Raw genomic sequence first — 27012 nt, forward strand, 5'->3', positions numbered from 1 at the left:
TGTACGAAGGCACTCTTCCGGATGGCACCAAGATCGCAGTGAAGAAGCTAGAAGGAATCACCTAGAGTATCATTATAGATTGAAGCATAGGAGCATGCATGAGGAAGGTTTTTTGCAAAAGAAGAGTTTAGCGACAATGTCTTTTTAGGGGGCTCACATTTTTTAAGGTGAGTGAGAGCTTGTTAACATTTCAAGGCAGAGTCAGAGGTTTTTTAGCCACCTTGTAATAAAAATAGCACAACACTAACTAAAGGGCTGTGACCTTATCCTACCATGTGTCTAACCCTATCCAAAAGGGTAACCTTACTTGGGTCAGTTATGTTGAAAAGCCTAATTGGATATTGATTGGCGCTATTAGTGCTTCAAAATTTCTATTCCTCCAGCAATTGCTAACGGCTCCTTCTACCAATCTCAAACAAGTTGGACATAAAATGGGTTTGCGACATGGGGATCAGACATAATAGCATTGAATCCAAAAGTCTAAGTTCAGCATTGTGGGCGATTTATTTTCACATCAACTTTCTTCATCGACACATTGCATTTCAATCAAGTGATCGTGTAGTGTAAGGAATAGGAAAGATGCTTGTATATGAAAAAAAACATCCACCTCCCCACTTGGAAAATTTATGCCCTTGTAGTTAACAAGCTGCAACATCGAGAGGGCTTTTGTGTTTACTTTGTGATTCCACAAAGGATCCCAATGATGGAGTGGTGGTGTGCAATCTTTTGCATGAGGTTTATTGCCCTTCACATTGGTCACCTTATTGGTTGCCTTGAGGTGTTTAGAGATGCATCAAGAAATGCAGCAATGCTATAAGTGCCTTCGAGATGTGTGTACAGGAGTTTCTAGTAGATTTCTTGTTTGATAGCCCTTCTAATGTCAAAGGCACCAATTTAGGTTTCAAATCTCGAATAACATCTAGATTGTGCCTTCCATTGGCATAGTGGGTGGGCTAGTTCACTACCCACAATGGAAACTATAATACTGCTATTTGGATAGAATTGGCAATGAACGTGGAAGGTGCAGGTCAGCTCTCTTGCCAACTTGTCAAGTTCATATTTTTCATACATTATAATCCTTAATAAATGAATCTTTTTCATGAGCTACATATAAAGTATCCAAAATGAGAAAATGTGGACCTGTGAATAATAACTAAAGGAAAACAAAGTATTTAAAACTTTCAAACTTCTTAGGAAACTATTCCTATTCAACTGCAAGTTTTCTTTCCCAAAAGAAGAGTTTTGAGGTCTTTTGAATAGGGAGAATCATGTATTATTAAGTTTCTTTTTGTTTCCAATCTACGTTACCATTCAAATTCTCTAGGAATTTACTAAGCTGGATTACTTGGAGAAGCATCTATGGACATTATTCAATAATATATATGCATTTTTTGCATCATCTGGAGTAAATGATACTTTTGAATCTACAACCTGTCCCTTTGTCTATAGATTTAGAAATTGGTCTTTTAATTAGAAAGTGATATATATCTACAACTTAGTTAAGTAGCGTGATGAGGTTGTGATTGTAACAGAGCACAAGCATGAAGGAAATCAGGTCTTTGATAAGGGCAAGAATTCTAGAAATGAAACAATAGAGGGTATCCCACATGGAAGACTGATAGAACATCCCAAGAGTTTGCATAGAATTCTTTAGCTATAGAATTCAATATTTCTTTACTTGTGTGTACTCAATAAACATGTGTATATGTGCAAGCCAGTAAATAGACACTGCTCCAAAGGAGTTATAAACCAACCAAAATATATTTCCATCCAGCCACTAGACACAATACAAACAAAATCCAAAGTCCCACCAAATTATGGTCCTCTGGCCTTAGCCCAAAGGGTCATTGTTTGCTTGGGTGTAGCCATTTTTGGTGAGGTTTAGGGACTTTTCTATATATGGAACACACTATTCAAAATTTTTGGACTTGTGTAAAGTCCAATTTGAGAAATGGACTAAAAAACAGTCCAAAATTTTTGAATATACTAGTAATGTTGTTTTTTGAACTAGATTTGACAACTCAAAACAAAAGATTTGATGATTAAGTACTAAGAACATCAATGCATAACCAAATCTCTTACAAAGGTGGTCTACATAAACATCTTCATAACTTCTTGTGAATTGAGCTACTATCACCTAAGAACATCAATAGATGACCAATAATAGATGACCAATTCTCCTAGAAAGGTGGTGTAAATAAACACCTTTATGTATAAGTGGTGTGCACACACCTTTATGACCATTTCTTTTAGAAAGGTGGTGTACATAAACCCCTTAGAAAGGTAGTGTAGATAAATCCTTTTATGTGTAAGTGGTGTACATATACACCTCACTTGGTATTAAAAAACACCCTTAACTATAAAAATACATTTGACATAAAGTTTAAAATACACCATTAAGTATAAAATGGACCTCATAAACAATCTTTATACACAATAATGAGAGTAAAGAAATAAAAAAAGTAGTAAACTTTTTAACACCCTTAACTATAAAAATACATTTGACATAAAGTTTAAAATACACCATTAAGTATAAAATGTACCTCATAAACAATCTTTATACACAATAATGAGAGTAAAGATATCAAAAAAGTAGTAAAATTTTTATTAGATATTCGCTTTACATAGAAGTTCAAAACTTGTGATTACAAAGCCGTTAGCCATTATGTTACTCAGTACTAATGTCCTCAATGCAAGGCCCTTGACTACTAGGGTCCTGACTAATAGGCTGCTCTAAGACAATACCTATGTCCTCAATGCACCCTTGACTAGCAGGGTCCTGACTAATAGGCTGCTCTAAGACTAGAGTCTCAGTAGCAAGGTCCTCATTAGTTTGCTCTTCAGTTCCAAGCACCTGACTAGTAGGCTGCTCTAGGGTCTCATGACCAAGTTCTTGGTGAGTAGGGACCTGGCTACTAGGTTCTTGACTAGTAGGATACTCTGGAGTCTGTAAGGTCATGGTTGAAGAACCATCTATGCCTCCTGGTAACTCCTCCTGATCATGCTTTGCCTCTCGTCCATACCTTCTTTGAGTAAGGCTTCCTTGCTTGATCCACTTGCATGTCCTTCACCCAAGATCAAGGGTGCCTTCCTCACTTTTAATTTCAAGGGAAGTGCTTCCACCTCTTTAGCCTTACCTTTTCCTATGACTTGCTGTACTACTACTTCTTGCTGCTGCGAGCCTTCCCATATGATGAGTGGAACCTCCTTGACTCTAGTTGACAATTGATCACCCTTATTCTTTGTGCAGATTTCTTCTTGGCATAAGTCATCGGATGCAGAGCTTTCATCCTCATCATCACCTGAGCTAGAATCATCACCCTCAGACTCACTACCCTCGTCTTTGACATTTTTCTCACTACCCTCTTCTTTGACATTTTCCTCTTTAAAGAAGGTAGTGCAACTGTAATATGTGTCAAAGAACTCAATTTGATGGGGGATATCAATGACATTTACATTTCTACCTTGGCATAGCAATTTCTCAGTAGCAAAACCCATTATACAATGCTACTTCCCACCCATCATTTAGTAAATTCTTTGTCATCTCTAGTATCACATTAGGATCCATCGGTTTTCTGTAATCCACCATTGCTACATTAAGCTTAACCTTATTGTCCTCAAAGTAATGATGCTCGAGATCTTTTCTTATCTGCCATAGGACCTTCTATGATAAACCGCACAAGTTCAACTACCCGTGACACTGCAAGGTCTTGCAATTCATCTATGAAAAATATGCATGGCATCTCCCAAGCATGACCGCTCATTGTTATGAAATGCTCTGTATCAATGCCATTGATGTGTGCAAATTTTGTATCATTCTCTGATAGTAGGATATCATAGGAGAAGCTGAATGGAGAACCATCATCTAAACCACCAATTGCTCTACCTTGGGCAGTGGACTGCAAGACCTTTTTCTTGATGTCCATATATTTTGTCTCAACAACCTTTGGCATTTTAGCTCTTAGATCCTTTGTTGGTGTGGCATCTGCATCCATTGAAGCCAACCACTTTCTAGCCCATGTCTTATCAAGGAGTTGACCTAGGCTAAGTGCTTTCTTCTTTATCCACATCAATTAATTTGCCAGCTAACTCATCATCAGATTTCAATAAAAAGAATAGTGCTGAGAGAGCAGCCTCACTTTGAATCATTCGGGTGACCACTTCATCCAAGTTGCCATGCTTGCTCTTCTTTCCAAAGAAGCAGTCACAACTTAGGATCTTCTTGCATACTTCTTCTATTATTGCATCTGGAACAAACCTTAATGCTCTCCACCAAACAATAGACATCGTTTTCTTTATTTCTTTCCTTTGAGTTGCAGTGTGCTCTAGTGCCTCAAAGGATATCTTCCTTATTTCATATGCTTGGCAAACATCCACCATGCTCTGAAACACTGAGTCCTCGTGAAAGACAATGCAAGTAACATCCCTGTATCTTGCAACGGCGGTGTTCAAATCCTTTGCCTCAACCTTATTACTTGGTATGCCTTGCGTATTGCTTACAACACCTTTCAAGCATCTATAGAACCGAGTCCTCTTTGCCATGTACTCAGATGTAGGTCTCCTACCCTTCACTGTTTGTGGCTTTCCATAGCCCACCATAATTCCCTTGCCTTTATCAAGATCTCAAAAAGAGAAGAGTTTTTTTTCAACCTAAATGGAGCAGAATTCAGCCTTTCTGATTCGAGAATGTACTTCGAGTCATCGTTAAATATGCATACATGACAAATGACCCATTGAAACTTTTCCATCCACTCAATCTGTGGTAATTTTCCTTTTCTTCCCTCATCAAGGGCGATCCTGCAAGCTTCACAAAAGGTTGCCCATCAATGCGCTCAAACTTGCATCTTTTCAAGAATCTATTCTTTGCCAGCATGTATCTCTTCTCGATGTCCTCTTTGCCATGTACTCAGATGTAGGTCTCCTACCGTTCACTGTTTGTGGCTTTCCATAGCCCACCATAATTCCCTTGCCTTTATCAAGATCTCAGAAAGAGAAGAGTTTTTTTTCAACCTAAATGGAGGAGAATTCAGCCTTTCTGATTCTAGAATGTACTTCGAGTCATCGTTAAATATGCATACATGACAAATGACCCGTTGAAACTTTTCCATCCACTCAATCTGTGGCAATTTTCCTTTTCTTCCCTCATCAAGGGCGATCCTGCAAGCTTCACAAAAGTGTTGCCCATCAATGCGCTCAAACTTGCATCTTTTCAAGAATCTATTCTTTGCCAACATGTATCTCTTCTCGATGTCAGTCCCATATCGGCTTTGGTACAAAGCCTCTCCACGAACAAAGTCGCTCCTTCTAAAGTTCTCAAAAGCATCAAGAAAGTTCACGTGCTTTTGAAATGTGACATCAGGCAATGTAGGATCATCTTCTTGAAGTCTCTTAAACACCATAGGACAAAGAGTGATATTAGTGGCAACTCGAGTTCTTGTTTTCCTCGTATCTTCATACAATTTGCAAGCAAATGCCTTATCTATCTTTCTTTGATTTGTGAACAATGAAGCTCGATCAATAAGCATTGTGGCCACGCTGAATTGTGAAAATCCCCAAATGTACCCCTCATCCTCTGGAGGATGTAAGTCTGCCACACTTATAGAAAAGTCTACGAGACTTGTATCTTCTTCTTGCGGATCCTCCTAATCATCGCTATCCAATTTTTTGCTTGGTTTTACGTAGCTTGCACTTGAACGATCTGCATGTGGAGTAGGAGTTATTTTTTTTCTCTTTCTGGGAATAGCTGTAGAACTTGAATCTGCTCCACGATCACTCCTTCTTATTCCTGTAGTTGCAGCAGTCGATGGTGTAGGTACAGTTGGAGATACTGTAGTTACTACTGCAGATATTGTAGTTACTCTTGTCGGAGTTACCATAGTTATCGCCACAGATATTGGTGGTACAACTTGAGGGTTACATGTTATAGATGACGTACTTACTACTATACTTACTGCTGCTGAAGGTACAACACCACCACTTGGAAATGCATCCCACATTTTCTTCAATGCTTCTAAGGCACTAAGTAATTCTTGGGATCCCTCAATTGAATCTGGTAAGGGCTTCAAGAAGTGCTTGTGCGTAACTCGTAACTTGTAAACCACCTTGCCGTTCTTCCCTTTGCACACAACTTCTATCAAATTGTTTTCTTTAATGTTGATGTTTGAGACCATGCCACCATTTCTTACTGCCTCTGGAGAATATTTCATGCTTTGACACATTCTCTATAGTGATCACCAAAAAATACTTTGAATTTCGCTCCATAAAATACCAAGCATATTCAAGGTATTTGAAAGACACCTTGGAACCAAAACTAGAAGCCATAGTTTTTTGAAAAATAATCAAAAATAAAAAATGAGAATTACAATGATTTTCAAACTCAAAATATTAAAAAATTTCTAATTACATATTGTTTTAAGTTTTATTTATTTTTAATTTTTAAAATTAAATTAACTTGGCTTGATTACTCTTCACATTGTTTGGAACATCGTTGTCTTGGTCTTTCTTTGTGTATCATTTTCTTAGTCATGGTCTTCATCATTTCTTGCAACTGATTTGTCTTGTCCTAATATAGCTTTTATGAAAGTCTTCCTTGATAACTTTTAAATATTTGGGAAAAGAATGGAACATATGCAACACTAAGGTTTATGTTTTGCAAAAGGTAGAGTTTGTGGTCTCAGCTTAAACCCAGCCAAATGTTAATTTTTCATGAGTAGAGGAATTCTCCTAGGGCATATTATCTCACAGGAGGGAATGGAGATAGATCCCAACAAAGTGTCATCCATACAACATGCAAAACCACCCAAAAACATAAAGCAACTATAGAGCTAATTTATAGGCTAGATTAAATGGCACTCTAGTTTTCTTAGATACCTTGCTCATATATGCTATCCACTCACAAAACTCACAAGGGGAAATGAGCCATATATCTGGGGTGATCCACAACAATATGCTTTTAATATCCTGAAGAAAATGTTGATGGTAGCACCTGTACTACAACCCCTTGACTTGACTCTTCCATTTGAGGTTTTTGTTGATGCTTCCGATGCAGTAGTAGGTGTAGTGCTTATGCAGCAAAAAACACCTAAGTGGTTCAAACTAGTTTAATATGCCAATAGAATCTTAACAAATCATGAGAAGAACTATGCAATTATAGAGAGGGAAGCACTTGGAATGATCTATGCATTGCACAAATTTAGGCATTATTTATTGGGCAACAAAGTGAATTTTCATGTAGACCATCAAGCTCTCATTTACTTGGTGAATAAACAACAATTAATAGAAAGATTGGCAGGATGGATGCTCTTGTTGCAAGTTTGACTATAGCATTGTGCATAGGTCTAGAAAGCAACATGCCATTGCTAATTACTTGAGCAAGCTGCAATCAAGGGAAGCTCCAATAGGTATACTAGATGAACTTCTCGATGTAGACATTTTTATGGTGAGAATTGAAAAACCCCAAATTGGTATGATAAAATGATGTTCTTTCTTACTGATGGTTTGATCCATGAAACATTAACTAGAGATCAGAGGAAGAAACTTGTTATACAGAGCATCCCTTTCCTAGTAATTGATGGTGTTTTGTATAGAAGAGGAATTGACCAGATGATCAGAAGGTGTGTGCAAGATCATGAGCACAAAGTTGTCCTAGCTAAAGCCCATGGAGGACCAGCAGGAGGACACTTCTCTGGAGATATTATGTAGGTAAAAAGATTTTGCAAGCTGGTTTGTGGTGGCCTACAATTTTAAAAGATGCTCATAATTGGGCCAAAGCATGTTTGCCATGTCGGAGAGATGATAGGCCACTTGACAGTAATAGGATGCCCCATCAACCAATTCTCCCCTTGGGAGCTTTTCAAAAATGGGGACTAGATGTTATTGGATCCATCAAACCTCTAGCAAAGTTTTCAGGTAATCAATATATTTTGGGTGCCACTGACTATGCGTTGAAGCTGTAGCACTCAAAACATGCAAGGCTAGGACTTTGGCACATTTCATTTATCAAAACTTTGTCACTAGATTTGGTGTTCCTATTGAAATAATGTTTGACAGAGGGACTGATTTCATCAACAAAATGATTAGGAAGATGACTAAAATGCACATGATGTTGCATAAAAGGTCTACAGCCTATTACCCACAAGCCAATGGGTAGGAGGCTGAGAGCTCCAACAAACTGATGAAAAAAGTGTATAGAAGAACAATACCTGATCACCCAGAGGATTGGGATCAGCACTTGGATTCAGTGCTGCAGACACTTAGAACATCACACAAGGTTGCAACTGTATTAACACCTTTCAGATTGGTATATGGCTGTGAGGTAGTAGTCCTATGGAATTTCTCACAGGTAGCTTGAGAGTGGCAATAGATAATAGACTATCCCCCGAAGATTCCATCAATGCCAGATTAGAACAACTTCTACAATTGGATGAGGATAGGCTCACAAGCTCACATACTCTTGATACTATTCAGAAAAGGAAGGCAGCATGGATTAATAGAAACATAAAGTTCAAGTTGCTCAAGAAGGTTGATTTAGTGTTGATGTTCAACACAAAGTTGGGACAAATGCCAAGGAAGTTTAAGTTGAGATATGATGGCCCATTCAAGGTACTTGAGGTTTTTGATTAAGGCACCTTCCAATCCGCTGGCCTTCATGGCAATGCATTTGACAGACCAGTGAATGTTTTTAGGCTAAAACCTTATATTGGGCTTGCTAGAGATGAGACAACTTGTTTCTTTTGTGTTTGTTGGAGACTTCTGCCAAAGTCTGTTGTACACAAATCCTTCAGCCTGAATAGCTGAAACACAAACATCATCTTGATTGAGGTCAATAGAGAGCTACAGAGAGATTGTATTTATCTTTGCTTGAGTGGGGTCAACCTTCGCAAGTCCCCATTCTAAGAAACTGGCCAACCTCAAGTAACTACAGAAAAACACAAAATTCAATACCAAACTAGCTACAAGAATTGCAACACAGTTGCATATACATCCCTTGCCTATCCATCGTTTACCCGACCTATCGATACACACACAAGTTGCAAAAATCCTTATGAATTGCATGTATCGAATCACCGATAGCATCACTCAGAACCATTATTTGAAAGTGGGACTTGGGAGGATTCCCTAATATCGTGTTTAGGATGGACTCCACTTTCAAGTAATGGGTTCAGATTTGACCATGTGACCAAATCTTAACCATATTGAGAAGTCCCAAACTATTTGAAAATTCCCAAATTCCCTAATATTTTCCACTCTTTTCTTATTTTCCCCTCTTATTTCCTCTCTTTCATCCTCTTTTCTCTCTTTTCATAAGCATATGCATTTGCATATGCTTATGCTTATGCATGCGCATATATTGCTCATATGCTTATGCTTATGCATGAGTATATGCTCATATGCTCATGCATAAGCATGAGCATATGCTTTCTGTCTTTTTCTCTTTTTCCCCTCTTTTTCTCTCTTTTTTCTTCTTTTTCCCTCTCTTTTTTCATTCACTTTTCCCCTCTTCCTTCTCTTTTTTCATAAGCATATGCATCTGCATATGCTTATGCTTATATGCATGAGCATATGCTCATGCATAAGCATAAGCATATCCTCTCTCTCTCTTTCCACTCTTTTCTTCTTTTCCCCTCTCTTATTTCCTCTATTTCATCCTCTTTTCTCTCTTTTCTCTCTTTTCATAAGCATATGCATTTGCATATGCTTATGCTTATGCTTATGCATGAGCATACGCTCATATGATTATCCTTATGCATGAGCATATGCTCATATGCTCATGCATAAGCATAAGCATAAGCGTTAGTTTTATTAAATTGAATTTGAGTTTTAATTTCATGATTGTCTTAAGTAATTAATCGTCTTTTCACTTCTTACCTACTCTTGTGTTTGTTTTTGTTTTCGTGTTCGTGTCTGCGTTTGTCCAATCCCCACAAATTAGGCATGGCATCATGTCGCACGTCCTCTAAGTACGGAACCCCTCGTAGGAGGAGACATCATGATTTGTACTCTCTAGAGGACTTTGATTCCACTTGGCCGATTCCTCAAGGGCCTACTCATGTGACTACCCCTTGCCCGACTCCTCTCGTCCCTAGCACTGTGATGACCCCTTGGGGAACTCCTTTGCTAGCAGCCCATGGCTTCATTGGGAGGAGTCCCGATGAGTTTGTCGCACAGATGAGTGATGCGGAGGCAGCGAGATTCTTCTCTCTGGTATCCCACAGTACCTCTACTATTCCCTCTCCTGCACTGACGGCTCGACCTACTTCAAAGTCGTCCCCTCTAGTCCCTTTGATCGAGGGGTCATCACTTGGGCATACCCATTATAAGGGAAGGAAGACTAGGAAGGGTCGACGCTGTTGTGGTGACTCGGGGGATGTAGACGAGTCAACACACTCACATCCCTATAGGTCTCCACTTGGTCATGAGACCCAGTACCAGTTAGGTCCCTTGCCCTCTCCCACTCCCACTCCCTCTGCTACTTCTTGCTCCATAAGTACTCGCAGTACCACCCCTCACTCTAGCTTTGCTTATTGCCACTCCCATGACTTCTCCTTTCCCCTCGAGGACCTGTACTATGAAGTCACTAGGAGTGGAGAGATAATAGAAAATAAGAAGGGCTCAGAAATCCTGAACACCATGAGGCGTTGATAAGCCACCACTTCAAGAGCGACATAGCTACTAACTGACGGTACCAAGATGACGAAAAGAAGAAGGCATTCATCGAGAAATTGAAAAGACAATACCCTAACCCCCCAAATTGAGAGTTCAATGAGGATTACATGCGAGAGCGCATGTGCACTGTCTTGAAGCATCGTAGGTCAACCTCGCAAACTTCCATTGCAAAGGGGAAGACTAAACCCAGCTGGGCAGACAAAGCTAGCTTTTGAAGAAGAAGTACAGGGACCAACCCCAAAAGTTTGACAGTCAGAGGAGGGCTGCAAGGAGATGGCTGGACACCATAGGTGCTTCGCACGTCGGTAGTGGCCGACGGGTTGCATGGGTGGTAAGTCTACTTCTTCTCATTTAATTTTGTTTTATTACATATTGCATGCAATTTATCTAACCCTCATAATTTGGGCCCACAGTAAGCTGCAATCGGTCACCTTCCCACAAACAAAGAGATGAGATGCGCATTCCGCATAGGAGCAAAGCCGTGGTTTATTGATATGGAGGTGCAAGGAGTGATAGTCAATTGGGCTGAGGTGGTTGCTCGCTTGGTATAAGTCTACTCCTACTTGTAATCTCACTTTTTAAATTGTTTTATTCTTTAAGTTCCAATCTAGTTTCTAATTAATATGGTTTCACTCTTAGGGCACAAGCTTGAACGTCCCATCAGCGGAGGTGAGCAGTGATGACAAGGAGGTAGGGAGGAGGTAGGTCTCAAGGGATTTGGCTTACACAGCTTCGACGAGGGCCAGGCAATAGGTATAGCTCACGAGGGCCAGGGATCATGCCAGCGCAACCACAATGACAATTCAAATGATAAGTAGTAGTAGTAGTAGTTTGCTTATACTTCGGTGTGCTTATGCTTTTGTATGTCGGCTCATTTGAGTGATTTTGTATCACCCTTTTTGAAAGGGAAATTTTGTAACAAACAAGGTTGTATATACTTTGGCATCTGTCTCTTGGCTCGTTTGAGCGATTTTGTATCACCCCTTTCATCAGAGAAATTTTGTAACAAACAAGGTTTGAGAGTTTTATCTTGCCTGTGTGCTTGTAAACATTCTTTTGTAATGCAACAAAAAAAACATTAGTGGGGCAAAACAGGGCTTGCTGTGGCCCTATTTAGCCCCACTAATGTTTTCTTAAAGTTTTGTTAAGGGTCGCTATATAGCGATGCTTTACCAGTGTCTCTATATAGCGACCTTTACCAGTGTTGCTTATATAGTGACATATCTTTTTCAATGTTAATAGCGATGTAAATCGTGACTTTTGCAGCCATTAAAAAAAAAAGTGTAAAAAAGGTCAGTATTTCCGTCCAAAAATGGCATATGTCTTGTAGTGGATGAGCATTAGTAGTAGTTTGTATATACATAGGTGTGTATATGCTTTTGTGTGTCGGCCCGTTTGAGCGATTTTGTATCACCCTTTTCGAAGGGAGAATTTTGTAACAAACAAGGTTGTATGTACTTAGGCATGTATATGCTTTTGTCTGTCAGCTCGTTTGAGCAATTTTGTATCACCCTTTAACAAACAAGGTTTGAGAGGTTTATCTCGCCTATTTGCTCGTAAACGTTCTTTTGTAATGCAAAAAGGAAAACATTAGTGACTAAAAATGGTGCCATAGCAAGCCCTGTTTTTCTCCACAAATTTTTTGTGTGTGTTATGTTAAAGGTCGATATATACCAACTCTTTACCAGTGTCAATATATACTGACCTTTACCAATGTCGGTGTATATCGATGATTATATACCGATGCACATTTTTTGACGGTAATAATGACGTAATTACCGACCTTTTTTAGATTTCCCGCAAATTTGCAATGACTAGGTGGACTTTGATCCGTGCAATCATTTTATGGTTCTACATAACTATAAGAATTTGATTCTATGAAAGTAGGGCCATTGTTTTGAGGTACTATGGCAATCAAGACTTGGTCAACAATGCACAGTGGATAGTTTTGTAGCCTTTTTCTTGAATCTTTTGCCACTATTTTTGCTTTGCATTCATATCTTTCTTTCAAGATCATGACTAGAATATCATCACTAAATCATTATGTGAATGGCCTAGAGACTATGGGGCTTTGTGATTGTAGAGGCTTACTCATCTTCCTTTGAGAGGATTTACTTATAGAGGACATTTCAATCAGTCACTATGGAAGGCTACTAAATGTAGAAAGAAAGAGAATGTTGATTTATTAGTGTTCAGAAATTTGATATATTAGAAAACCTTTTGAAAAAATTTATTGAAATAGTATGCCAAAATGTGCCAAAGAGGATTTATAAGGTGAAGTTGAAAGATATAACTATCAAGCAACCAAAAGGTTCATGATGCCCATTGAGGTACTTACACGGTGACTATGATATTTCTCAATGATAAAGGTACTAAGGTGCTAGATCTATTGTGGAATTCATGATAGATCCAAGGGACTTATAATGCCATTGAGAGTTTAAATACAAATTTTTTGGGAAAGGGCCTACATAGCTTTGTGGAGTTTTATTTCTCTATAGATGTGCTACTCTCAAAACTAGATTACACAGAAGAAATAGTAGCATAAGGAATTTTTTGGAGAAGTGGATGGTGTGCTAGTCTCAAACCTAGACTACACATCAAAAAACGAAGCATAAGAATTGTTTTGGAGAGGTGGATGATGTGCTTCATGTGGGACTCTCTGATCCTCTATGTTCTTCTTCTTGTTCCATATCTTTTTATGGGGAGCTTTTCTTGTTTTTCTTGTTGCTATAGGTCATGGGATCTCTCATTAGTTGCCTATATGGATTGGACTCTATAGCATTTATTCTCTTGAAAGAAATGTTGCCACACCTTTGTGATGGTTGAGAAGGTCCTCCATCTGAGTGAGTATTATCAATTATGACTCCGTATCTACTTCTTAGGGTGTGGCCATGTGCTTAAATGACTTTTATTCATGTAGTCCATCATGAGCAATAAGTGGAGAGGGTAGAGAGGGGGGGTGAATGTAAAGGATAAGTGTGTGAAGAGGTGATAGGATTTAAAGGATGAGTGTGTGGAGTGGATAAGGATGGGAGAATATAAAACGAGAGAACAATAAAAAGAAGCTTATTTCCTTCACATAGGGCCTAAAATCTTGGATTTTAAAAAGGAAGGCCTTTTAAAACAAAAACAAAAAAGCCTTAAAGGACTAAGAACTTATCAAAATTTGATAAAATATCATTAAAACATAAAACTATTGACAAAATGTGGATCTTATCAACTTTTCTACCATCATAGATCATTTGACTCTATCCATGGATGCCCTTCCCTTTGATGAAATGCACGCCATCTTGCATGCTCTAGTCTTGGTAGTGAGAAATTATGAATTCTCCTTCTTTCCTTTGCATCTACCTTTTGCACTACTTAAGACCCAAAGATACTTTGTATGCTAAAGTTGCAGTAGCCCTTATTTCAGTTCAACTGCACCATCAATGATCATTGAGCTAACTATAGCATTGGACTACTTTTAGTACTACCACCTCCATGTTGGGTGGACAGATTATATGCACATCATGCTTCCCAATGAGATCTCTCAATGCCTTGAGATGACCACACTCCAAGGCTTTTGTAGTGCCATGCCATGTATGGTGCATGAGCACATAAAATGTGCGAACAATGAACAAACTATATCTAAGAAATCACAATACAAAAACCAATTTATCAAAAAGTATAAAATCTCACAATAATGAGAAATGATTTTAAAATGCCACATATAAAAACTTACAGTGTGTGGAGTGGTTTTTTCTACATGCCATCTCCATATTCATGGAAATTTAATTTACAACAACCATAAAAGTCTTGACATCATCTTCCTCAAACCTTTTTCCTTTGAAATATAGGTACTAAAGCATCAAGGGATAACCATACTTGAGCTTTTTCCAACCTTTTCTAACCTTTTCTCTTGTTCATAATAGGCATTGTGCAACTTTCTCCATACACCAAACTCATTGGCATGCTTAAGTCTAGCATTGGTTTTCTATATAGATAAAGTCTCAAAGCTTTTATACCACAAAACTTTGTTTGCATAAACTCGTCTAATTTTGCCAATTTTTATAATAATTTTAAATCTTTACTTGGCCAAAGTGCAATCCACTATTGAAAGAACTTTCTAAAATTTTTCAATCATCTTTTGACTCTCTTCTCTAGCTTCAAGTTATTTGCTGCATCATTGATATACAAATGAAAAACTTTTTACATGGTCCATTGAAAAGTGTATGCTATTCTAGAGGAATGGATGTCTATGCAATATGTTGGGCCTTTTTTATAAGGATTCTAGACCTCTCTTTGAGATAGTAACTAAAAATCTAGCTTATAATAAAGGTCAATGAATGGAATATAAACAATGTATATGAATGGGCAGCCACATGTTCATTAGACCAAGCGGATAGCTTATTTGCATGGCTTGGATTCAAGGGTTTTCTTTGCATCATGTCCTTGGCATGAAATGGATCTTCCAATTTGGTGTTTAGACCAAATTGACTTGTTGTAACTATTTTGTTATTTCATTAAAAATGTGCCTTAAGGTGTAATCACATGGGATATTTTAGGTGTTTGATGTTTTTTAGTGTTTGCTAAACTAACATGTTGATTGGTCTTTTGAAATATTTTTAGCATTTGCCATTGTATAATTTATAAAATAAATAATATTATACATCAACATTAGAATGTTTTTTTAATAAAATCTTATATTTGGAAGAACGATTCATTTTTTCTTGTTTGTATATCTATTCCTTGGGCATGTTACTTGCATCTTAAATATCAACAACTATGTATAACTTCATTATCATGTCAAAACTTTGTTAATGAATACAACGGTGAGTCATGGCACATTATCTAGCCAAGTAGGAGAAAACCAAAGCATTCTAGATGATACAAGTACTCTTGCCCTACTGGGAGATTTAGCGAAAGTTGCATGCTAGAAAGCTTTTTTGCAAAGGAAATCCCCAACTAGCCTCAAAAATAGTGAAAAAGATTACTCCCAAGGGTGTTTTCCAACAGAGTTGGACAAAGGTTTTCTCTAGTGGGTGTGCAGATTGAGCCATAAAAGATTGCACATGTGCATGGACACAAAATCATACTACAAGGAATGTGGAAAAGTTTCTCATTCTAGTTGCATTTCGATGTTCTTTGCACAATAGTTGTACAAACATTTTGAGATGGGAAGGGAGGTAGACCTCTCTAGTACAACTTCTTACAAGAAATGGCATGTCTCGAGAAGTGGAGATGAGTTTGTGAACTCAACTCAGTATATCTTACATGTCAACCTTTGTTTTTCAGTTCTAAATATTCTTTCTTATTTAGAGATATGCAACATGAACAACTCATAGTACAACATATGTAGAACATCCATTGGTTAAGAAGGCAAGAAGTGCAAAAAGTGTCTTATGCAATGCATACATACCAAAGGGTTCGTATGATGTCTTAGGAATATCTTTACAATTTGGACCCACAAATTAGAAGCATTTGCATAGGCTGTCTTGTGGATCACAATTTCATACTTGACTTTGTGGATGGTGTGACTAGCTTGAGTGACATGAGATTCTAAGAAATTCAATTCTATACAACTTCTACATGATAAGATTCTTTCTTTACAATGTGATATTTCTAACCATCGTAGCAAAAAATTCCATGTGACGGTTTAATTGCATTCGTTTGTGAAGGGGGGAAGAAATTAATTAATCAAATTTGGAGTAAAAGTGCATATTTTGTATAATTGAAGAAAAATTTTATCATTTCCCAAAGTTTGCTAGGGGCATATATTTTGTATAATTGAAAGTTTGGTAGGGGCAAATATTAAATGCTTGACACTAGTTCACTATTCAGTCTACTCTCTTCACAAAGTCATATCTATCACTCTAATGACGATTCTTGGCTCGAATTGATCATTTGCATCCGATTCCTAATTTTGTGAAGAAATTCTAGGAGCGTGTGTGCTGTCTGAGAGGAAGGTGCGAGAGGGTCAATTCACTCTTTGTTTGCATGCTCAATTAACCTAAGTTGTTTTCATTAATTAATAATTTGTTTGCATTGTGTTGATTAGCAGAGAGAGAGAGAGAGAGAGAGAGAGAGAGAGAGAGAGAGAGAGAGAGAGAGGGGGGGGGGGGGGGAGAGGGGGGGGGTGCAGAGTGAAAAAGAGAGGAAGGGGAGATATAAGGGAGTCGATGAACGGAGGGGAGCCAGAAGTTTCCGAAACCCAGAAGCTTCACCACTGCCTCATATTATCGATTAACATCGTAACCTTAGGCTTTGCCAAAAAAAACAACTCAACCTTAGCTTAATTAATTGCTTTGATCAAGAGTGGCAACTAATACAAATTACGAATAAAAGTCATAGTGGGCACCTTTTTTTTAATAATTAAAAGTTGGGTAGGGGCAAATATTTTGTAATAATTGAACTAAAGAAGCCCATGAGGTCTAAAAGAGGCTAGGCACATCTCCGTTAGAGAAAGGACTCTCTAATCAATTTGAGAGAGAGTTTAGTAGGCTAGCAAATAATGGGAACAAAATGGGAAGATTATGATAGATATGTGGCGAGGAATTTGGGGTCTCGACGAAGCCTTTGCAAGGCGCTAGAAGCCAAGCACATGCATACCTCCACATCACCAGGAGCCTCTGGATTGCCACCAAACAAGACTATTTCACCGTCGCCCTCAACCTTGGCCGAGCGAACAGCAGCTGGTCGCCCCCACCCATAATCCACTTGGTACACTGGGAACCTTGGTGAGCTTGCCACATTCATAGTTTTGCCCATTGGCTTGAACGCATGCTCCATTCGGTTCTCATGCAGCTCCAGCCAATGCATGTATGCTCGTAGGTTGCTCTCCTGGCATTGTTCGATGGCGGTGTGGATTCGACCGGCGATCTCGCCAAGCCCCTCACAGATGAGCGTGCCGACCGTAGTGCAAGCGAGGTTGAACATGATGACGTTTCCGAAGTAGCTGGGTGGGAGAGGAGGGGAGAGGCGGGAGCGGCAATTGGCAAGGATGACGAAGTAGGTGGGCTCCGAGGGTGGAGATTGGCGAGCGACGGTGAGGCGGTGCCAGAAGTGGGAGCAGAGGACCTCGTAAGTGGAGCGAGCGGGGCAACCGGCGAGGCGTTTCAGGTGTTGGATTGAGGAAGAGGAAATGCGGAAGAGGGCCTGAACCACGGGGTCGTCTTCTGACGTGTCTTTTCCCGGCGAGTTCCCGGTCATCTTCTCCGACGCGTCTGTCTCCTTGTTTCCAACCTCTTCTGCTCTTTCTAAAATCTCCTTGAAGCCTAGTTTTGCCTTCTCCTCTGATGGATTCTTCAGCTCTAGCCTCCTCCGATCGTGTACTGGATCCCTCGATAGCTCAACCCCCCTCGCCGTCTCCCCCCATGCCACCATGAAATTCCACAGTGATTGCCCGTCCGCCACCACATGGCTCTGCGCCACCGCCACCGCCAACCCTCCGTCCGTGAATCGTGTTGCCTGCCCAACAATATCATCCAATCTTCCACAATCACATGCTTGCATGTAGTGCCATTACCCTCTATCCTGTCTCTACAAAATGCATGTAGCAACATAACACGCATCCTCACCTCAGTCCTCATCAGCACCTTAGCATCATCGAGAAATAAGAACATTTTAGGCAAAGCATGCACCCAACTCACCACATCGAATACCTTTTAGTACTTCAAGTTCAACAGAGAAAATTCGAAGGCCCACTGTAGACCATGCTGATTTTTCTACATAGACGTACGGACAACTTCAAAGCGTCACAGCAAAAATCGAGACCGGCGTGCACAGCTTGCACCAAGAGTATTGTGGGCTGCCCTGTAACCGTTGAGCACAGAGGCCTTTAGCCAGCGCTCTTGGATCAACAATAGACACTTGCAGACTAGCTTGATTGACCCTTGCAGATTGACCCACACTTCTACGCACAGTTTGAGACCCTAAACTTACGAGCTTATATTAACTTGATTGTTCTTACGGATATATGCGGGCTCACCTGCACCGATAGCAAAGGGCTCGTGTACAGGCTTTCTCCTTTGTGCTCGACGTGCTGGCATAGGTTGTCGAAAAACGATTTCATCTGGAAGCCATCTTGTTCGAGATAGCTCAACGGCAAATCGATCGAAGCCTCCACAAATTCCACGCCCTGGTCGCTGCAATCGATCACAAGTCTTCTATCCTCTCCTAGTGCCAATCTTCCCGCCCAGGGATAGTAAGGGACAAGCACATTCGACAGGCTTGTCTTCAAAGTATCAATTGCGTTTGACAGATCTTGAAAGCTGGGCTTGTAAAATATAACTCTCCGGTTGTAATGTATGTCCTGCCAGAAAATATCGAGGCTCGGGAGAAACATATGCCCTTTCTTCGTGGGCGTGACCGGCACGATCACGGATTTTTCCAGCAAAGTCACTCGAGGATCTGAGTCCATTGCCCTTCTACTTCAGAGTGCAATTCTCCAATCAATAATATGCGGGACAGCCGGAGATCCTTTCAAACTCTAGTTCAATTGATCAGGTCGAATATAGTTGAGCGACACACAACAGCTGCATAAGGCGACTATACTTGTACCAATTATCACAGGCTTGCGTATGGGAGTAGTCTTTGATAACCAGAACAACTCAAAGCGTTCCTGAGTTCCAAAATTTGCAAGCACCGGTGTCAAAGACGATTAAAAGTACAAGCAGGAACGGTGCGCATGGGATTGACCTGAGATCTCGCAAATTGCGAGTCTTGGCAGGTCGACGGAGGGGGATCTCAAATACGTAGCGTTAGGGAATGGAACTGGCGAGCTTACAGCTGGGAAGCTCTGTGAAGCTCGAGGGATTTTTGAAGTGGAAGGTTGGGAGGAAGACTAGACTATTAAGAGATTACGGTTCTGCAGATCCGTGATGCTTTCCGTTGGACAATATACGCTTTGACTGGAAGTCGTGCCGCACCCACAAGGCGGCAGAAACCAATATGGCAATATTTTGGAATATCTAAAACAATCTATTTTTGCTAGACACCTGTAAGAGAAGGTGTACACGTAATCTAAGATCTCGAATGCTGTCCTTGCTTTGGTTTTTGGCCTGCCCTTGTAGGGTAGGTCTTAGTAACGTATCTTCGCTCACCAAAACGAAAATTATTTTTGGCGTGATTTTTTGTTGCATCTCCATTTTGTTGCCATCGGATTGGCTAGTTAGCACGTGTGTCAGTTTTGTTCACGCTAGCAGAACTCCCTGTTGTGTCTCCACTGTATGGCTAAGTGCAGTCGTCTTTGCACCTTGCTAATCGCACATGTCGTTGCATTGCTTCTTCCAAACTTATCTGCCATTGGGTCATTACAAAGCTCGTTGGAGGCCGTGGGATACAATCGACCATTCCAGCTTTGGCATAGATGACGAGCTCAAAAGCGTTTCAAGAGTCGATGGATACCAGTAGTTGCAGTGCGAGAGGCATGGGTTCTTTGAAGCATGGCGTCGGTGCGTAGCATCCCCTATATTCATTCGTTCAAAATTCTTTTCCATTCTTTTGAGAACTCTGTATAGTTGCTGCTATGGTTCTACGAATCGTGCTTTGTTGTAGTTACACGAATTGTGGTATGTGCTATGCAGGGGCCGAAGGAGGAACGAAATACATTTGCGATGCGTGCTTGGAGAAGTGAATTCATACGTGCCGAAGATTGGAGGCGGAGGACAAACGGAGGCCATAAATATATGTATAATATTTGAAGTTGCTGGTCCCATCATCACGGGCATTCCAGAGTCCATGCAGGTTCTCCTCTGTCGAGCCCATGGTGAGCGAGAACCCCCAGTAGGAGTCGAGGTGGTTTTTGTCATTTGGCCAGCGAGCGTTCCATAGTGCGGTGCAATGTTGGAGACTTTGCATGTCTACCTTGCATAAGCATGTGCGCAGTTGCGGGTACGTGCTACCATAGCATAGGACTCTCCTTTGTTGGGTTTAACAAGGGCACATCACAAAGAGTCAGCTAGAAAGTCTTTCACTTCGACCGTTTGTAGAGCCTCTTGCATTCTCTTGCAACGAGCTAGAAACGATGGCGCTGGGGCGTGCAAAAAACGTTTCATTTGTAGTTATTCTCCAACAGAGTTCGAACGTTCTGCGCTTATGGAAGACTTGGTTGTCTCCATGTTGCCCACTTCCTTGACGATCGCATTCATTGGTGGCCACTCCAAATGAAAGGCAACTTGACCACTCGCATGCTTTTGTCAAGCCAGTGTTTTCCAGAAGGTGAAAACCTTGTGTCAACATGTTTTCTCCCACCATCCTCACTCTTAGAGCTCATTGCTTCATACATGCATCCACTTCAATGCATGACATAGATTTCCACCCATGTCCCCACAAGAGCACACATGGTCAGACAAATTCATGTAGGTAACACTTATTTCATTAATTTTGGACTCATATGTCTACTTTTGGACTATTCCTTAAAATCCTTCCCAACTGAAAAGTTTACTTTATGAAACTGTCATTCGAGAATCAAAAGTTTACTTTCTGGCACTATCATTTTCACATAAGACATTTCAAAATATATCTCTACAATGTTGTACAAATAATGCAAAAACTACTATTAAATCCTAAATTTGTATTTCTTGTTTATAAGAATCATATTCTTAAAATAAAAAATCCGAGTTATTAGTTTAAATCCATGAAAAACCATGCTATTGAGGATTCACAACATTTTAAAAATGTATACATAAGAGACCTGTAAGACTCTTTTTACTTTCAATGCAGAAAACTATAACACTCTTGAATATTCAAGAAATTAAAAGGTTTATATACACATGAGACATGATGGAAGCCTCTTTTGTACTCCAAAAAATAGCAATAGCTATGCTTGCAATTTTACATTATCATGTCATAAGTTTTACAACAAATATTGCTCTGGATGAGTCTTTGTACAAAGGATCTCCTGTGGCCTTTTCAATAATTTAATTTTTCCTTTACAATGAGTTTAGTACAAATGGGCGATCCAAACATTTGCTTGTTTGAATGTCCTTTTCTATCATGATCATAGAAATGAGCGATCCAAACATTTGCTTGTTCAGAATGTCCTTTCTGTCGTCACTTGTCGCTTGGGTGCCATCTTCATTCACTCTCATCTGACAACCACCACCACCTTCACTCTTTCTCGATATTTGAATGGTGTTATCATGGGCATTCTTCATTTGCGCTATCTCCTTCTACTTCCTCTCGGGCGAGCATCTTTGTGAACTCTGTAATGTGCGTAATAATTGGTTGCGGTAATTTTATTTTGTCTTCTACATCATACCCCATGTGCTTCTTTGTTTTCTTTGACCTTGATTTCCAGGATACTATGATTGTCTCTGTGGAAAGTCTTGAAATTACTTCATGGTTTGGGACCCACTCCTTTTTCAAACAACTACTATACAATGTACTGTTATCTTGGTTCTCCTTCCTGCCCCTTGGCTCATACCATACCGCTGTAAATGTTGTAGCTCTCCCCCGGTCATCCATGCTCACGTCAACTACTTTCGCAACCCAAAACTTCACGTTCTCATGTTCATCATCCAATGGTCGAACTGCAACAAAACAATGGACATCTATGTCTATTACTATTTCCATTTATAAGAGGCCTTATTTGATGTCCTGAACTTCGCCTTCTCTTATCATTTACAAGAAATCAAGACAATCTCGTGAGTAGGTATTCATTTCTTCTGCTTCCTTTCCTTTGCCAGACATTTTCTCTACAACCGTTGATGTCATGTAAGTTAATGGATCGCATACATGTATGCTTACAGCATGTAGATCGCATTGCTTTTAGCATAACATCTTCATTCATTACTCTTATTCTCTTTGGTTGCTTTTCTGGATCTGCCTGCACTCGTTGTCTTTTCATGCATCTGTATGTTCGTTTTGGGACCTTCTGTTCATTCTTATTTGGATTTGTGTAGTTCTCCTTGTAAGATTTGTTTGTCACGTTGTTTTCATGAGATGTTGCATCCTTGATCTTATCACTCTGACAGTCAAATACTGAATATTCCTTTGTTGATGTCATCCTTGCTTTTGATACATTCGTCAAACCATTTGTAACATTTACAAGTTCACAATCAAAGTCAAACACCGAATAGTCCTTTGTTGATCTCATCCCTACTTTTGATACAATCGTAGAACCACTTGTCACAATGGCATTAGAGTGTCCCGAATGATCTTCAAACTCATCTATTCCTGAGAGAACATCACTCATTGATGCACTTTCTATGGATTTCATAACTCCATAGTCAGTGGTGATAGAGTGTCCAGAATGATCTTCAAACTCATCTATTCCTGAGAGAACATCGCTCATTGATGCACTTTCTATGGATTTCATAACTCCATAGTCTTGAAACTCCTCTACTCCAGAGAGAACATCACTCATTATACTATCATGCATGATTTCCATAATTCTATAGTTACCTGCTTTGACTCCAAGAACTTTATCAGTATCCATGAAGCCATCCATGCTTGAAGATATAACACTTTTGACATCTTTGCCCAAGTTCTCAATGTGCATGAACTCATCCACCCCGGATAAGGCATCACTTGTGAAATATTTTTCTTTCTCGGTACCAATGAACTCATCGACTTCTAATAAGACGTCAGTGCTATAGTTGAGTGCATTGGAATCATCCATCTCTGAAGGAATAGAGCTTGGTACATTGGCATATTCTTTCAATTCTTTGATGTTGTAGTATACATTATGTTTATCATTAAAAACCACATGCCGAGTCTTTCCAATCTTTAAAAATTGCATGCTCCATCTCAAATCCTTACCTACCTCATAGTAGGGACCATCCAATGACATTGAGTTATCATCCATACCATCATCAGTAACTTTTTGAATTCTCATCTGCGCAAATGTCCAGTGTTCAACTTGTTCAAATCCCAAGACTTGACCTTCTGCTACATACTTATTTGTAAATGATAACATTTGTAAAATATCTCCCACTCTAAAATCCAAAGATATGCACTTTGTATTCCTGATGGCATGTGTTGGATAAGTCTCATCTCTGTTCCATGCAATAAATGCTTTGTTGGAAGTATTATAGGGCATAACATCTCCAAGGATTTCCATATCCCCACACTTATGCTTTAGCTCAACATGTGCACTAAGAATCCTTGATACGATAACCGCCACCTTATCTTCGCCAAGTCTTCTAAAGTGACAAATAGAATTTGGATCACTTTCATGGATTGTAGCAAATGCAACTACTTCTCTTTTGCAACATAAAATCACCTTCATCCCCGGAATAAATTTTGTAGCCATCTCCTTTGTGAGTTTCCTCTGCAAACAAGCTGTAACAACCATTATAAAGAACATTAGTCTCTTCTCAATAATCTACTTTATTAATGATTTAAAAATCCAGAACGTGTTTGAAAATTTAATTAGACACTAACCAATAATAACCGTAAACCAATAACAACCCTAAACCGTAAACCAAAACAACCCTAAACCCTAACCAATAACAACCCTAAACCCTAAACCCTAACTCCCAAACCCCAAACCCTAAACCCTAAACCCTAACCCCCAAACCCTAAACCCTAAACCCTAACCCCCAAACCCCAAACCCTAACTCCCAAACCCTAAACCCTAAACCCCAAACCCTAAACCCTAACTCTTAAACCCTAAACCCTAACTCCCAAACCCTAAACCCTAAACCCTAACCCCCAAACCCTAAACCCTAAACCCTAACTCCCAAACCCCAAACCCTAAACCCTAACTCCCAAACCCTAAACCCTAAACCCTAAACCCTAACTCCTAAACCCTAAACCCTTAACCCTTAACCCTAACCCCCAAACCCTAAACTCTAAACCCTAAATCCTTAACCCTAACCCCCAAACCCTAAACTCTAAACCCTAACCCCCAAACCCTAAACTCCTAAACCTTAAACTCTAACTCCCAAACCCTAAACCCTAACCCCCAAACCCTAAACCCTAAACCCTAAACCCTAACTCCCAAACCCTAAACCCTAAACCCTAACTCCCAAACCCTAAACCCCAAAACCTAAACCCTAAACCCTAAACCCTAAACCCTAAACCTTAAACTCTAACTCCCAAACCCTAAACCCTACCCCCAAACCCTAAACCCTAAACCCTAACCCCCAAACCCTAAACCCTAAACCCTAAACCCTAAATCCTAAACCCTAACCCCCAAACCCTAAACCCTAAACCACCAAACTCTAAACCCTAACCCCCAAACCCTAACCCTCAAACCTTGAACCCTAAAACCTAAACCCTAAACCCTAACTCACCAAACCCCAAATCCTAAACCCAAACCACGAAATCCTAAACCTTAAATCCTATGAGTGTTTTCAAGTAATATCATTTATTTAAGTAATAGTTTTAATTAGAATTCATAAGTAATAGTGGAATTGATAGTTGGGAGGGTGGTAGTGGGAGAAAGGGAGAGTGGGAAAGTGGAGAAAGGGAGTGTGGGAGGGTGGTAGTGGGAGAAAGGGAGAGTGGGAGAGGGAGTGGGAATGGGGGCGGTGGGGGTGGGGGTGGGAGGATGGGAGTGGGAGTGGGAGAGGGAGTGGGAATGGGGGAGGTGGGGGTGGGAGTGGGAGAATGGGAGTGGGAGTGGGAGAGGGAGTGGGAATGGGGGAGGTGGGGGTGGGGGTGGGAGAATGGGAGTGGGAGTGGGAGAGGGAGTGGGAATGGGGGAGGTGGGGGTGGGGTGAGGGTGGGAGGATGGGAGGATGGGAGTGGGAGTGGGAGGGGTGGGGAGTGGGAATGGGAGGATGGGAGTGGGAGATGGAGTGGGAATGGGGGAGGTGGGGGTGGAAGTGGGAGGGGTGAGGTGGGAGGATGGGAGTGGGAATGGGGGAGGTGGGGGTGGAAGTGGGAGGGGTGGGGTGGGAGGATGGGGGAGGGAGTGGGAGTGGGGGAGGTGGGGGGGTGGGAAAATGGAGTGGGAGTGGGAATGGGGGAGGTGGGGGGGTGGGAAAATGGGAGTGGGAGTGGGAGTGGGAGAGGGAGTGGGAGGATGGGAGTGGGAGGGGTGAGGTGGGAGGATAAGGGTGGGAGAATGGGAGTGGGAGTGGGAATGGGGGGGGAGGGGTGGGGGTGGGAGGATGGGAGTGGCAGTGAGAGGTGTAGGTGGGAGGATGGGAGTGGGTGGGAGAATGGGAGTGGGAGTGGGAGTGGGAATGGGGGAGGTGGGGGTGGGGTGAGGGTGGGAGTGGGAGGGGTGGGGTGGGAGGATGGGAGTGGGAGAGGGAGTGGAATGGGGGTGGGATTGGGAGTGGGAATGGGGTGGGAGTGGGAATGGGGTGGGAGGATGGGAGTGGGTGGGAGAGAGAGAGAAGATAATCTAATAGAGAGGCCAATGGGAGAGGAGATAATGTTATAGAAGGACCAATGAGAGAGAAGCACTTAAAACCCTAGTTTTTCTTATATATACTCTTCTTCTCTCATTGTTTCTCTCATTTCAACAAGAGCAAGAGGAGAAGCAAAAAGAGGAGGAAGAGCAAAAGCAAGCACAAGCAAGCACAAGCATCGATTTCAACTTTTTTCCACGTACTTTTTTTAAAATTTGTATTCTTTGAAATTTTATTATAGAGAGAGAAAAGTGAAGGAAAGATTTTTAGAGAGAGAAAAGAAGAGAGAGAGTCTTGCTGCCTCCGCAGCAAAAGAGAGAGAGAAAGAGAGAGGGAGAGAGAGGAGAGAAGGGGGGGGAAAGAGAGGGGAGAGAAAGGGAGGGGGGAGAGAAGGGGAGGGGGGGAAGAGAGGGGAGAGAGGGGGGAAGCCACGAGGGGGGGGAGAGAGAGAGGGGAGGGGGAGGCCGCTGCCGCGGCAGCGCAGAGGGGGGGAGGGAGGGGAGGGAGAGGGGAGGGGAGAGGGAGGGGGGGCGGGGAGAGAGAGGGGGGAGAGGGAGGGGAGGGGAGGGGGGAGAGGGAGGGGAGGGGGCTGTTGCCGCTGCCGCGACAGTGAGAGAGGGGGAGGGGGGGAGAGGGAAGGGGGGGCGCGGGGGCAAGGGGGGCGGCGAGAGAGGGAGGGGGGGCGGGGAGAGAGAGGGGGGAGAGGGAGGGGAGGGGAGGGGGGAGAGGGAGGGGAGGGGGCCGCTGCCGTGGCAGCGGCAACGAGAGAGGGGGAGGGGGGGGAGAGGGAAGGGGGGGGGTGGGGGCAGCGAGAGGGAAGGGGGGGGAGAGAGAGGGGGGGGCCGCTGCCGGTGCCACGACAGCAAGAGAGGGAGGGGGGGGAGAGAGAAGGGGGGGCGGCGAGAGAGAGGGGGGAAAGGGAGGGGAGGGGAGGGGGAGAGAGAGAAGGGGGGGGCCGCGGCCGCTGCCACGGCAGCGAGAGAGGGGGAGGGGGGGGAGAGGGAAGGGGGGGGCGGGAGCAGCGAGAGAGAGGGGAGGGGGAGAGAGAGAAGGGGGG

At 41.5% G+C, this 27012-nt stretch overlaps 1 protein-coding gene across 1 annotated transcript in view; it reads right to left on the reverse strand.

Annotated features, from left to right (window-relative positions):
- LOC147899279 (uncharacterized) overlaps positions 1-19269 on the reverse strand; it is a 29378-nt gene extending 10109 nt beyond the window's left edge. The window contains exons 1-3 of the mRNA XM_087377681.1: positions 18635-19269; positions 17185-18114; positions 5367-5411 (exon numbers count right to left, since the gene is read on the reverse strand). Of these exons, the coding sequence (XP_087233807.1) occupies positions 5367-5411; positions 17185-18114; positions 18635-19066 (1407 nt within the window). The 5' untranslated portion in view covers positions 19067-19269. The remainder of the gene's footprint in view (positions 1-5366; positions 5412-17184; positions 18115-18634) is intronic.
- Between the last annotated feature and the right edge of the window lie 7743 nt (positions 19270-27012).

This window comes from Dipteris shenzhenensis, chromosome 8 (genome assembly GCF_047967505.1).
Source record: "Dipteris shenzhenensis isolate YYH24624 ecotype China chromosome 8, Dip_SZ_1.0, whole genome shotgun sequence".
Lineage (NCBI taxonomy): Eukaryota > Viridiplantae > Streptophyta > Polypodiopsida > Gleicheniales > Dipteridaceae > Dipteris > Dipteris shenzhenensis.